At 39.2% G+C, this 13774-nt stretch overlaps 1 protein-coding gene across 1 annotated transcript in view; it reads right to left on the bottom strand.

The window, feature by feature from the left end:
- Positions 1-13774, bottom strand: part of snapc4 (small nuclear RNA activating complex, polypeptide 4) — a 96093-nt gene that overhangs the window by 22913 nt on the left and 59406 nt on the right. The window contains 4 exon segments of the mRNA XM_039762592.1: positions 5056-5136; positions 5993-6280; positions 6282-6449; positions 12152-12237. Coding sequence (XP_039618526.1) covers positions 5056-5136; positions 5993-6280; positions 6282-6449; positions 12152-12237 — 623 coding nt within the window.

Raw genomic sequence — 13774 nt, 5'->3', positions numbered from 1 at the left:
TCGCCATTTTGGGAGGCGCTTCGAACGTTTAAAAGCCTGTACAGCTCCCATCCTTTTGTCCTCAAACACTATGCGATCTCTTTTCGCTTTTGCTATTTCATCGAGTAATATTTTCCGTCTGTTTGTGCTAATGTGATCTTTTCACTCATTTTTTTGAGACTTTGCAATTTTCCTACTTCCATTATCTCTAACCTGCTCTGCATGTGTATTACGGGACTTGCTTACAAAGGTTCCAAGTATGACGTGACGTGCCAAGGTTCCAAGTATGACGTGACGTGCCTGTCTAGCGGGATGTGAAAAAGTGTCTCTCTTCAAAAGGCCACGCCTCGTCGCCGGAAAAAAGTCTCATCCCAAGATTGTTTTATATAATAGAGAGATGTACCAAGCAGTTATATGGAAAAAATGTAATTTTTTCTTTTTAACAATATTTTCATCAGGTGTTCTAATTGTTTAATTAATCCATTATTTGCTAGTTAGTGGGCCTGACGCTAAAGTAGTCGCAGCCTTTCACAATTCAGTGTTTGCCAGCGTGTCTGCTCTGCTCATTTTTAATTATCATTAATAAGATACAACAAAGTGGAAAAACTGCGCAAAGAAAGGGCACCATATAATGAAATCAACAAAAGAAAGTCAAGCATTTAAATCGATAGCAAAAGTAGAAAAAAATATTTCTCAATGTCTTATAAATGTAAAAATCACGCTGCTGTGCTTTTCTGAATGTAGAACAACAGAAAAAAATGACCAGCTAATTAAATGAGATGAGTGCTATCAGGTGTTGTCACTGATTAGGAATCTGCTTGGAATAAAAACCTGCAGGACTGAGGTTGGAAAGCACGGATTTAAATGATGTTAAAAGCAGTGTTCCCCTCAATTCTTTTTTTAATATATGCAAAAGCAATCTTGATAAGAATATAAACAGCCAGCTGGTTAAGTTTGCAATGATATTAAACTCGGTGCAATGGCAGGATATGCAACAAAGTATTAAATATGACTGCTTTAATAGACCCCCCCATTGCTATGTCCCAAACATTATGGTGCCCTGAAATGAGGGGGCCATGTAGAGAAATTGCTGTCATTTCCACAGGGTGTGACTGAAATGTATGCAAATCCCCTTAAAGTCTGCAATGTGCAACTGAATCACGTCCAAATTGTTTGATTTGTAGTTTTAAAGAGTGGAGCAAAGGTGCGAATGAAGAAAAAATATGTTTTGTTCTAAACATTATGGAGGGCATTATACACACACACACACACACACACACACACACACACACAGTACTGGTCTAAAGTTTTAGAAAACCTGAGATTTTCCAGTTTTTCTTCCAATTTGATCAGCTGAAATGCAATGAATGACCTAAAATGATAAAAAGGTAAGCAGTAAACTGCCAGAGGTTCACATTTAAAGTTTAGGTTAGCAAAAACTAAAAATAAAAGGAAATCTCATCATATTACAAGAGGGCCTTCTTCAGGGAATAACTACTAGGTTAGAGTCTACAGATGTGCTGCACTCATCCACTCTTTGAGGGCTACCAAGGTTTTCCAAAAAATGCAGTTTTCTGAAAAGCACGCAAAGCAACAGTTTCATACATAAATCAACATAAAATATCAGTTGCTGGGTGCTGTAGCCACCAGTTCACAGTCTCTTATGGCTCGAGCCGCTCACAGGTGGCATGACGGCTGGCAGGAATGACTTTGGCAGCAGCAGTCGCGGTCACAGTGCAATCTGGTTTGTACCTCTTGTCATCATGAGTGGCATTCTTCATCTACACAAACGTGTTCAGCACCACGATTAGCTGGAGAGATCAATAGGATGATGTTGGTACCTCACTTTCATTTTCGATATCAACCTCCTGATTATTTGCATCAGAATCGGAGTCCGACCAATCAAGAGCCCAATTCAGAGATAATGCAGGGTGACACAGAAAAACGGGAACTTTTGGAAAAACCCAATAAAAATAGAAGAAATCCAACAAAAAAATGTTACTGACAGCAATTGAACCACTACAACTTGCCTTTTAAGAGACAGCAATCCAAATTATCAATGTTTGAAAATTACGTCCTGTAGATGGCGTCCTCCTGTACGTATGCATTCTTCCAATCTGCTGTTGAGGTTCCCATTGATCACTGCAACATCTCAGCTGGGATACCACGAATTTCGTCTTGTATTCTTTGTTTCCATTCATCCAATGTCTTTGGCCGAGTCATGTAGACCCGACTCTTAAGGTAGCCCCACAAGAAAAAAAATCACAAACGGATAAATCCGGTGATCTTGAGGGCCAGGGAATGTCACCGAATCTTGAGATGACACGGTTACCAAACAATTCTCGTACAGCTGCCATTGACTGCCTTGCAATTGATTACTAAACTACTAAATGGCGAGACTGTTTAGAGCTCAAGGTCCCTGTTCCGCAGTACTGCCAACTGTACATGGCTGCCACTACGCATTTCAAAAGTTCCCGTTTTTCTGTGTCACCCTGTATAAAAACCTCGTCCACAGATTATTTTGCTATGTGCATTCGCTTTGATCTCTTGCCAGACGTCGATGCCATATTCGTCATCGTTTGCTCTTCATTACTGTCACATGCGCAGGGAATCTCAGTGAAACCAATGAAGCTAACTTTCCTTCTAGCAAAGAGAGTTGAAGTAAAATGTTAATGGTGAGTTGTGTCGCCATTTGCAGTTGCTTACCGCTGTCAATCCCTCTTGCTGACAAAAGTCGACATCCGCCCTGAAAGAGTGAAGGTAAATGAAGCCATGCAAGTTGAAGCAAACAATTTGGACAGGTGTCCCAACTTCTCTTGATTACTTAAAAAGCCTCTGTCGTTCATTAAAAAAATCAAAGTTTCAGTGAGTACAGTGGTGTCCTATGCAATCCAAAGCTAATGAAAACTGGAAGAAACTCTAATAGGAGGAGATCTGGTAGACCGAAAGTTGGCACCCAATCAGAAGATTAGTTTCTCCGAGGGTCACTAGCTCACATGATTGGCGGCTCAAAGCACAAAAGCTTCAAGCACCGCTTAACACTGAGTGTCACAAAAGCAACTGTCAGTTTCTATTGCAACAAGGAGACTTTGTGCTGCAGGTTTGACAGGGCGGGTGGCAGATAAGAAAGCCATTCATTAAAGAACAAATCAGGGCCTTGAAATGCCAGCTGTGGACTACTGCAGACTGGACAAAGTCTCCTCTTCACAGTTGGAACTGAAACTTGCATTTTGCTGACCACTGTTGAGATGTGTTTGAAGCTGTTGTGTTGTGAGGTGACTACCACACAAACTGGTGACCCTCAGACACTTGTCTCTTTTTGCAATTTCTCTAAATGAAAGGCCTACACTTCTAAGGGTAATAACGCTCTGTCTCATTTCATTTGTTAATTGCAGTTTTCCTGCCCTCATCACTGGAATGTTGTCCAAGTAGTACCTCAGAGGGTGCAGTAACACCGTCTAGTCCAACTATGTTATAAGAGAGACGGAGGGTTTTTAAGTAATCAACAGAAGCTAGGACACCCGTTCAAATTGTCTGCTTCAACTTGCAAGGCTTCATTTACTTTAATTGGTGGAGAACATTTGTAGGTTGTAACCTATTAGTTATTCCGAGAGGAAGGCCCATTTGTAATATTCTGAAATTTCCCTTTTTGATAACCTAAACTTTAAATTTAAACCTCTGGCAGTTTACTATTTACCTTTGCACCATTTCAGGTCATCCAATGATGAAATTTGAAGAAAAACTGAAAACACTGAGGTGTTCTAAAACGTTTGACTGGTAGTTCACCAATTCTAATTCATATTATTCATGTCAGGCTAATTCACGTCATCTGTGTGCTTTGTTAGCATACCTAGGATTATTATAATTCCTGTTATACGTATATTTGTGCTTTTTTTGTCTGCTACTGTAACTCTGCAATTTCCATTGCGATTAATAAAGTCTGCTGTCTATCTAAATATAAATCAATATTAAATGTCAAGTTCTGTAATATGATCAATCATGTACCAGAAAAGCCAGCCATTTAACTCACCTTTGTCAGTAAAAATCTGCGCCATTTTGATTTCATGCTTTCTCTTGTTTTATTAACTCTTTTGGGGCTAATTATTTTGTTTCCCTTCTGTGCCAGGGCTCAATATTTTTTCCAGAAAACTCACAAGCTATGGTTTCACACATAAATCAATATAACATACTGATGGCAGATGTCCCCTGAGCCACTACGGTGTGTGTACATTGACACACTTATTACATACCTGCTGGTCTCATCACTCATAAGCTGAAAGGCGATTTCTGCACAACAGCAGCTTGAAGGAGCGGAGTGGCTGGTGATCCGTAGTGTCCACTGGCATAACATGTGGTTTGAAGTCCAGTTGACGCACCTACCATATATGTTTGTCTAGTTCTCCCAGGGTGAACGGGGCTGTAGGAGCGTCAGCTGCACCAGCGTGTTCTGCACTACGATCAGCTGATGCAGGTACCTGTCTTTCATTTTCGATTTCTAACTCTCGTGCATCAAAATTGGAGTTCGGGAAGTGTCTGTGTAATTGTATGTGTAGGCGCATCAGCTGGGGTCCGATTAGTTAATGCAGGTTTATGTATCAAAATTAGATTTCAATGAGTCAGAGTCTGATTCGGCAAAAATACACAATAAATAAATAAATAAATAATAAGCATGGAGTGTTTTGCTTTGCGCATTCACTTCGCTCTCTTGCCTGATGTTGGTGCCATTCTAGACACTGACATTTACTCTAACGCTACTCACACACACGCAAAGATTCAACGTCAAGTCAACGACTCTAACCGTCTTTCTAGCAAGGACAGTCCACCTATAATATAATGCCGTGTTTTATCGAGGTTTACAGATTTTTTCACCTTCTGCCCCTGAATGTTGACTTTAGTTTATATTTGCCCTCAACCCTTCATGTTGACAAAAGTTGACATCCGCCCTAAAAGAGTTAAGTTAACAGAAACATCAAACAAACACAAACCTTTGTGACATACATAACATGCTATACAGTTCAAAGAATTTACTTGTATAAATTGCTACATTTAAAAAAAGAAGAAGATATTCCGTCCTACCTTTCTCCGTGGATGTGCCGTTTTGGGTCTCAGCATCTTTCTCACTTCATTTAGGTTTACCTGCAAGAGTTTTTTTCCTGACTTTAGCACAAAAAAAAATGACAAGAGTCATTCAAGAGTCAAATTCAAATCCATGCATCCAGTCAATCTTCCGACTTCAGTAGTGAAGGCCATCTGAGCAGCCCACACGCAGTTGGCGATTGTACTTAACTGCACTTAACTACCATGCATCAAAGTTTATGTTGGTAACTACACGTCAATAAAATAAGTGAATAGGACAGGCGAGCTTTGTTGGGCTGAATAGCCTGTTCTCGTCTAGAGTGTTCTAATGTTTTAATATTGCTGCTACTTCTTTGTCTTGTCTTTGCACAATATCTTGTCTTGTTTGAGTTTTAATTTTAAAATGTAATTTTTAATTTATTACTTGCACGTCATGTTGTTACTCTGTGGACCCTGAGCTTCGCAATTTCGTCTGTCTGTATACTTGTATATGGTTGAAATGACAATAAAGTTAATAATAATTCTTTGCATTTATATAGCGCTTTTCTTACTTCTCAAAGCGCTCAGCAATTGCAGGTTAAGGGCCCAACAGAGCAGAGTCCCTTTTGCCATTTACAGGATTCGAACCGGCAACCTTCCGATTACCAGTGCAGATCTCTAGCCTCAGAGCCACCACTCCACGTTCACTTTCGACTTCATGTAGGTGATAACCTGAGTTGAGAATATCTGCACAGACAGTGCCCAGACCCGGGAGCTGTAAGGTAACACCCAAATCTACTGCCACAGAAACCCTCCAAACCCCCAACTCACATTTAACTTTATAAAAGTTAAGTATTTAAGTTGGTGTTTTTCTAAAACAAATCAAAACTGAGCTTTGCCTCCACTAAAGAACTATGAAGCAGTTTCTTTTTGTAACATAGATATAACATCTTATTACCTCTTCAACTGCTTTGGCAGAGGAGATTGTGTCAAAGAAACGAGAATGGCCAGACCAGTTATTTTTCACAACAATATTGCGTTCTGGGACAGGATCATTCAAGTCTGTACCACTGACTGGTTGGGCCCTCGATTTGGGATCCTGTGAAGGTTGTGCAGAGTTGGCTCCAACTTTGGAAGTGACTGAACACCGAGACCTTACATTAGATGATGTTCTGGTGTTTCTTAAGACAACAGGAATCCAGGAGTCGATACTGGTGATTGTGTAATCATCGTCCTCTTCATCACTCTCCGGTGTTTACTTCTTCACTGACTATTTCAGTTAACTGTTCTGACTCAGAGCTTGAAGAATGTACGTCTCTGGATGGAGCTCTTTTGCCGCTTTTTTTCCTTTTCTCATTGCCTTTTCTTTGCTCCTTTTTGTGTCTTTTTCTTCCAGACACTTTCTTTTTACTTTTCTGAAATAGAAGTTAACATATTGTGAGACATCTTGTAGTCAACAGCTCTTTCACTTTAACACAATAACCAAGATTAAAATTGACCGTTTGACAACGCAAGTTAGTGTTTTATGTGACATTTTTGAATGCCAATTACTTAAAAAAACAGAAATAAATGAGACTTAACTGCAAAAAGCAAGTCACATGGAAAAATGGATAAAAAGTTCAATTCACGAGGACAGTATTAACACAGAAAAAGAGCAGCAAAGGAACGGAAAAGGGAATGTAAGCCAGTTAGTTTCCTGTTGTTCCTTTTACCCAATACTTTACAAATTGTTCCAGTTGTTATCACAGATATGCCATGGAAGTACAATATTATTCTGTACATTAAACTTACTGTACGGTCATGTGAAAAAGTAAGTACACCCCATGGAAAATATTCACTTTTTCAACTTATCTGGACAGGCAAACATTTGATCTTCATGAAAACCATTCCGACAGATAACAATGATTGACTTGAACAAATGTCACTGTGGCAGACGGCATGGGGAAGCCTGGCAGATGGAAGGACCAGAAGAGAGGCAATACCTTCCCCGGGACACGAGAGGGTAGCTCCCTCGGTTTACACAGGGGCCAACGCCAAGGGGGCGCCTGGACGATCCCAGAGCTCTGGACTGCAGCACTTGCACCACACCAGGAAGTGCTGCCTGGAAGATCATCAGGGAGTACCTGGAGTACATCTGGGTGAACTGTAAAACCCAAATTTTTCTTCTTGGTACTCAAATGTGGCACTTGATGAACACGGCCCACCTGCCATGTTGTTTTGCCTGCCTAAGGTAAAGTCATCTCTGATGGAGGATCGCAGGAATCATCAGGTTAAGGGGTCCTGTCATCGGATTGGCTGGCCCAGCGCTGACTCAGCTGTGGAATGGCCAACTGGGGGAAGCAGCTTGATGGCTGAGGTCTCCAGGACTCTGAACAAATCCAAATCCTATTATGGGATATCATCTTCTATTAAAATTCTGCTCCATACTTATAAATTTTTATTTTTATACTGTATTGAGGATTTGTTCTCTTCTGTGTATTGTATTTTATTGTATTGACCCCCTTCTTGTTGACACCCACTGCACACCCAACCTACCTGGTAAGGGGTCTCTCTTTGAATTGCTTTTCCTGAGGTTTCTTCCATTTTTTCTCTACAAGGCTTTTTTTTTGGAGTTTTTTCTTGTCTTCTTAGAGAGTCGAGGCTGGGGGGCTGTCAAGAGGCAGGGCCTGTTAAAGCCCATTGCGGCACTTCTTGTGTGATTTTAGGCTATACAAAAATAGATTCTATTGTATTGTATTATATAAAAGGTGTCGCCTCACTCCATTCTGAGAGCCGGAGTCAGGAGGTGGAGGACAGAGCTTGTGTGAAGAACAGAGAAATAAAGAAGGGACTGAGCAATAGTGCTGTTGGGGATTTGGGGCACGGTGCTGTGAAAAGGGCAAAGAAAAAAAAGAAAAAGTGTTTTTTTGGACTTGTGTATCGGGGCTGGACTTTCTACAACACATAAAACTGACATGATGTGGATAACCTAAATTAGCAAAAAGGAAGGTCTGTCACGTGGAAAAAGGAAGTCCATCCCTATAACGATTACGCCTTCAAAATCTATCAAAAACTGGAACCTCTTTAGGGAGTACGCAGGTGGGCCTGTAGATATCTCAGGCCTGGTGTTCTCTTTGCTATTGACATGCAAGGTGTCATCACGCCAAGATTAAAAGTGGTCAATAAGGCCCTCAGAAAGAAGTTTCTGGATGCCTGTGAGTCTGGCAAGGGATTTCAAAAGACAGTCAAACTATGGCTAAATTACTGATGGCCACACAGTATACTTCTAACATTCTTGTGGTTTTACTTGCGGTTTTTGGCAGGCAGTGTGGAGAAAGCATTGGACTTCACCGTAAGATTACCCTCAACATGAAACCGAAAGCAGTCACTTTATCTACATGTGCTCTAAATGTACGCCTAAATTAAAAGGACAAGTGTCTGTGTATCTGTCCAGTTTCTAGAATTAGGAAGACAATTTTAAAAAATAGGCAAAACATGTAGAAGGGGGGTCAAAAAAATCAAAAAATTATAAAAATACCAAATAAGGGTCTAAAAATAAGAAAATTGGTGTTATTGGCCTTTTCTGTTGTCCAACATTTTATGCCAGCAACAGCAGTGTGGTAGCGACTTTCTTGCTGCTGCTCTGGCCATGTGAACAAGGCTTATAGCTGTAACGCTAATGACTACACCTTTGTGTGGTTGGCAATGGTTGAGTGAAAATAACACTAAATGGACACACAAGTAGGGAAACAAAAGCCTACACACTATTAGGCTGCAGTTGCTAAACCAGTCAAGTGTGGAAGAGCCCACCGGCGCACTGTCCTTGCAAAACACTTACAATGTAACGGTGAACTCACACTGGCAATTCATTCTGTGCCCGAGCACATTTGCCCACATGTAATCACGCAAAGTCTAATTTGTTTGACTAGTGTGATCGCCAACTATACTGTGCCCTGGCCCATTTGGAAGAGGCGAGACTGGGCACGGTTCAGTAGCATGGAAGCACAGAAAACAGACGTGACGTCTGTCAAGACAAATAGTGCAATTCTTATTTCATTTAATTACCACTTGAGTTAAAAACAGGTTTTGATTCCCACCTTACACATGAACGTGTGTGCACATACGTGTCTCCATGAAAATCTTCTCATACATGCAGCACGATTAACATCAAAATGCTGCACTGCACACTCAAGTCTGTAAGAGGGTACAGCATTATCCTTCCCTGCATGACTCCAAAACCACCACAAAATACGTCAAATCATTTTGACATGCACGCTCTCACTCAGTGTTCGGATCTTGTTTTGGCTTTAACACCAAGTCACATGGTCATGACGAAGGTGGGTCCGGGTCCAGAACGTTAAGCAGAGTGTGAGTGCAGACCAGAGGGGGAGCAGGGAGAGGAGACAACTGCACTTGGGCACGGTACGGAGCAAACATGCCTAGTGTCAGTAAACCCTAAGAGAGAGTTCAGTTTAAACTGTGATGCCAAGAGGAAAAGGCCACTAGAGGGGAGAGGGGATCAGGTGCGTATTATTATATTACACCAAATGGACAACCCACATATCAAATAAAAAACATGAAGTCTACGTTGATTACTTAGATTTCTTAAGTGGATAGTTAAAATACAAAGATAAGCAGTTACCCTAGACCCCAGCATTATAATGTGACCTAACTAGATTCTCATAAAAAAAAAGCATATCAAATGGGCTTTGTCTTCGGACTATTAGAACCAAGGTTATTATAGTTAACGAAAACTAAAATCAAAACTGAAACTATTATTAAAAAACATTTTCGTAAAATAAAATAATTAACAAAACTGAAATGATAAACAAAAATTAAACAAAACTATTAAAGTAGCTGGAAAGACTAACTGAAATAAAATAATTTACTAAAATAATTTTAGTTTTCGTTTTTGAATGACTATTCTTGCTGTTAGTTTTTAATCCTTATAACGTTTAAACTCTAAAACTGAAAGTCATTCACCATGAGCCGCCCACATATACTCATCCAGTGAACGGCGGATGTTCACACAGCATTTGCGGTTACAGAGCAAGCTGAATATGCGGGGAAAGCATGTGAAATGGAAAACGATTTATGTGCCGCCTTTCTTTGCTCTTGTTGTATATCAAGTTGTAATTCAAACGCCTGAAACTGGAATGTGGTGGTCAACAAAAACTTCACAAGTGAGCAACGTTTCAGTTTATTTCTCAGGTGCCTGCTTTTAGTTGACAGTAATTCACCTGCAATTCACCTCTACTTCTCTATATGAAGTATAGAGAAGGTATAATCACGAAAAAAATTTGACCTCGAGATTTTGATGAATTTTGATGTTTTAGACCTACCCAAGTCTGAAAATACTGTTTTTTTGGAATTATGCCCGTGTGTAAACACGGTAATTTAAAAACGCAACTAGATGGATGAAATTTGGCATGTGGTTGTTAAACCAAAATTGTAGCTCTCTATTAACTTTTAGGCCAAATCCATCAACTGGAAGTGGTACTTTACCTGAACACATACTCGATTTATTTTTATTCATGCAGCTGCAGAGTCCGATTTAATCAACTTCACTTTTGTAATAATTCTGTCTATAAATTGTTTGTGCCTGAGATGGAATCAGAGATCAATATGGCTGGTAGAAAATAACACAGCCCAGTGTTTCAAATTTTTGAATGCAATATTGAAGACATTCATTATAAGCACTTTGTCGTTGGAGCAGGATATGTTGTGTGCTATAGACATTTAGAGTAAAAAACCCTCACACCTTAAATTTCACCTAAATTTCATTACAAACTGGCCCATTCATGGCAATAAAAGGAAAAAAAAGTGCCAACAGTCAGCACAGATTTGTTCAGCACAAATGACATAAAAAATATAAAAAAAATTATTAAATTGTGTGAAATTGTTCATATTCAGTCTCTGGTTTTGATTATGCTTGTTTTTATTAGACAAAAATAAAACCAAATAATAAAGTGTGTCGTGTAGTGTAGTAAGCTTCCACTAACATTAAACTCATATTACAGTGGAACCTCAGTTCACAAACGTCTCGGAACACGTACAAATCAGTTTACGACCAAAAGGTTCGCCAAACTTTTGCATCTGTTCACGATCACACACTTGGTATACGAACAAGCCAGTTTTCCTTTCGGTTTGTGCGCACCGATGATTTCCGCACGTGTTCAGTCTCTCCCTGTGCAGCAAGTGAGTGAGCGAGCAAGAGACACGGCTGGACACATAAGGCCAAGATGGCAGTTAAAGAATGCACCGGGCTTGTTTTTGAAGAGACAGAGTTGAGCATTGTTTTAACCTCGTTGTATTTAATGAAGACTTTTTTCTATTGGATTTTAACCTCCACTTCACTTCTGTTTAAAGCAATCGGTTCGTAGCGTGTATTGTTGCAATATTACTTTTCTTGGTGGTTTATTAAATTATGGATTTTTCAAATGTTAATTTTTTTTCCCTGTGCTTAAAACTCATTAAAAAAAAAGTGGTTTTAGTGAGTGGTTCATAGTGCTACAGCGCAAACTCTTGCAGTGTTATTTAATGTTTTTACATTTAGTTTACTATTACACTGTGCATTCTATGGTATAATTAACTATATTTGTGCTTAAATATATATATATATATATATATATATATATATATATATATATATATATATATATTTACATACAGTTCATATGGTCTAGAACGGATTAATTGCATTTACATACAATCCTATGGGGACCAAATCAGGTTACGACCAGAGTTTTGGAATGAATTATGGTCGTGAACCGAGGTTCCACTGTATATCCAAACTCGTTAAGTGCACAGTTCTGTCTCATTGTGACACAAAAACTATACTCCACAATAACTTTAACTGTACTATAATTACTAAAATGAATACTAATATATATATATATAAAAATAAAACAGAATGTCTTTGTAAAATAAAAACTAAACTAAAACTAAAAATGCACGATGAAGGAAAACTAAAACTAAACTGAATTTCCAAGTAAGGTCAGAAAATATATAGAAATAAAAACTAATATAAAAAGGCAAAACTATAATAACCTTGATTAGAACTCAACACAAAGCAAAGTATCTTTTGTATCCTCTTCTAAAAGGTGTAATGTGTTCTCATGCTGTCAACAACTCTTACCTTTTGCTTTGTTAGGTTGCACCACTTGCGTAAACACTGACCATCTGTACGATTTTGAAGTTCAGCAGCTATTTTAGACCAGCGGCCTAAAAACAGAAAGCAAATAATTTTTCAAAAGCATCACAGCACCTTTTCAGCGGGAAACACACAGTATTGTAGGTCATGTGACCATGAGACATCCAAAGCTTATTTTGAAATGTTAGAGTGGTGTTTTAAAGTCTGCCTGACCACACAGAAGAAGCAAGCAAGAATTAAAATATGACACTCTGAAAGTGCAGTTCTTTTTGGACTTGAAGTTCCCATACTTAATTGAACACTTAGGTTTATTACCAGGAAGTATTTCACTTTTTCATTTGTTCACAGTTTGATATTTCCAACTTCAGGAAATTATGGAAACACTAGGGGGTTCGCCACCTGCTCGCTTTACTCGCCAACCTCCCCAGCCTGCACTACACACCAGCCACAACTCGTCTCTGCCGCTCACGTTGTGAAGAGGGGGGCTCCACACACACCAAGGAGATGCGCTTGCTTCTCCAAAACCCCCTCTTAAACGGTGATACAATGGGAAACAAATACAGTTGTGTGTTTTTTTTTTTTTACTTCCTCTGTCCTGCAGCGTGATCTGAATCTCGCATGGCGCTTTGAACATTTAAAAGCCTGTACAGAAGCTCTTCTACTCTTTGTCTTTTATTTCCGGCCCCAGACATGATTAAATCTCATGGCACAAAGACTAATCTCACGGGACGTAACTTCTTGATATTTTTTAGTTTATAATTTAAAAACAAATAAGAATCTGAAACTCTAACAACATCACATGAAAGTGTGATAAATTCTGAAAAGAAAGATACCAGTTACATGTAGGTTTCAAAATAAGCCCGATTCAAAGCGTGACAAAAAACCTGACATAAAGTCATTGCACAAAATCGTTGCACTTTTAGGCTAAGGATTTTATATATATAGTAGATTAAATAAGGCAGCGCTATCAAAGTGTTTCTGGCCATAAATGAATATACAGTACAATTACTTCAGTTCTATCCATTAAGTGGGTTACTAGCTGCAGGGGAAGGGGGTTGATTGTCTGTAAAGTCTGTTCTAACATCACTTGGTGTTATGAACATTAGATTTATATTTTGTCACATTCACTGCACTTTTAATGTTAAGGACTATGAATCTGAGAACTCCGAGCACAATGGTTAGTAGAGTGAGACCTGAAATTTACACTTTAAAACAGCAGATTTAAAGATGAAGCTGTGTTTGTTGCTTTCGTCCTTTTTCTTCTCCTCCTTTTAATAAAACCATAGAGAAAAAAAACAAAGAAAAGCAAATTCCTTACAAGTTTCAACCTAAATAGACTCTTGTGCTCACTTCTGGCTCTATTCAGGACGGGCCATTTGGACGTATGTCACTCACAAAGTGTTTTGCGCTTGAGGTTCTGCGGGTGTGGTGTAGGTCACTTGTGCAGATACCTACTTGTGCTCCCTGGCCGTCGGACCTTACTTTATTCTTTGTTAATGAGTATTGCCTAATTTTATTTTGTTAAGCACTTTGAGCTCCATCATTTGTATGAAAACATGCTCTAGAAATACATGTTGTTGTTACTGCTGGCCCAAATCGATATTAGAG

The sequence above is a fragment of the Polypterus senegalus genome, chromosome 9, assembly GCF_016835505.1.
Source record: "Polypterus senegalus isolate Bchr_013 chromosome 9, ASM1683550v1, whole genome shotgun sequence".
Classification (NCBI taxonomy): domain Eukaryota; kingdom Metazoa; phylum Chordata; class Cladistia; order Polypteriformes; family Polypteridae; genus Polypterus; species Polypterus senegalus.
The sequence above is the reverse complement of the archived record's forward strand: the minus strand, read 5'-3'. Positions and strand labels throughout refer to the sequence as shown.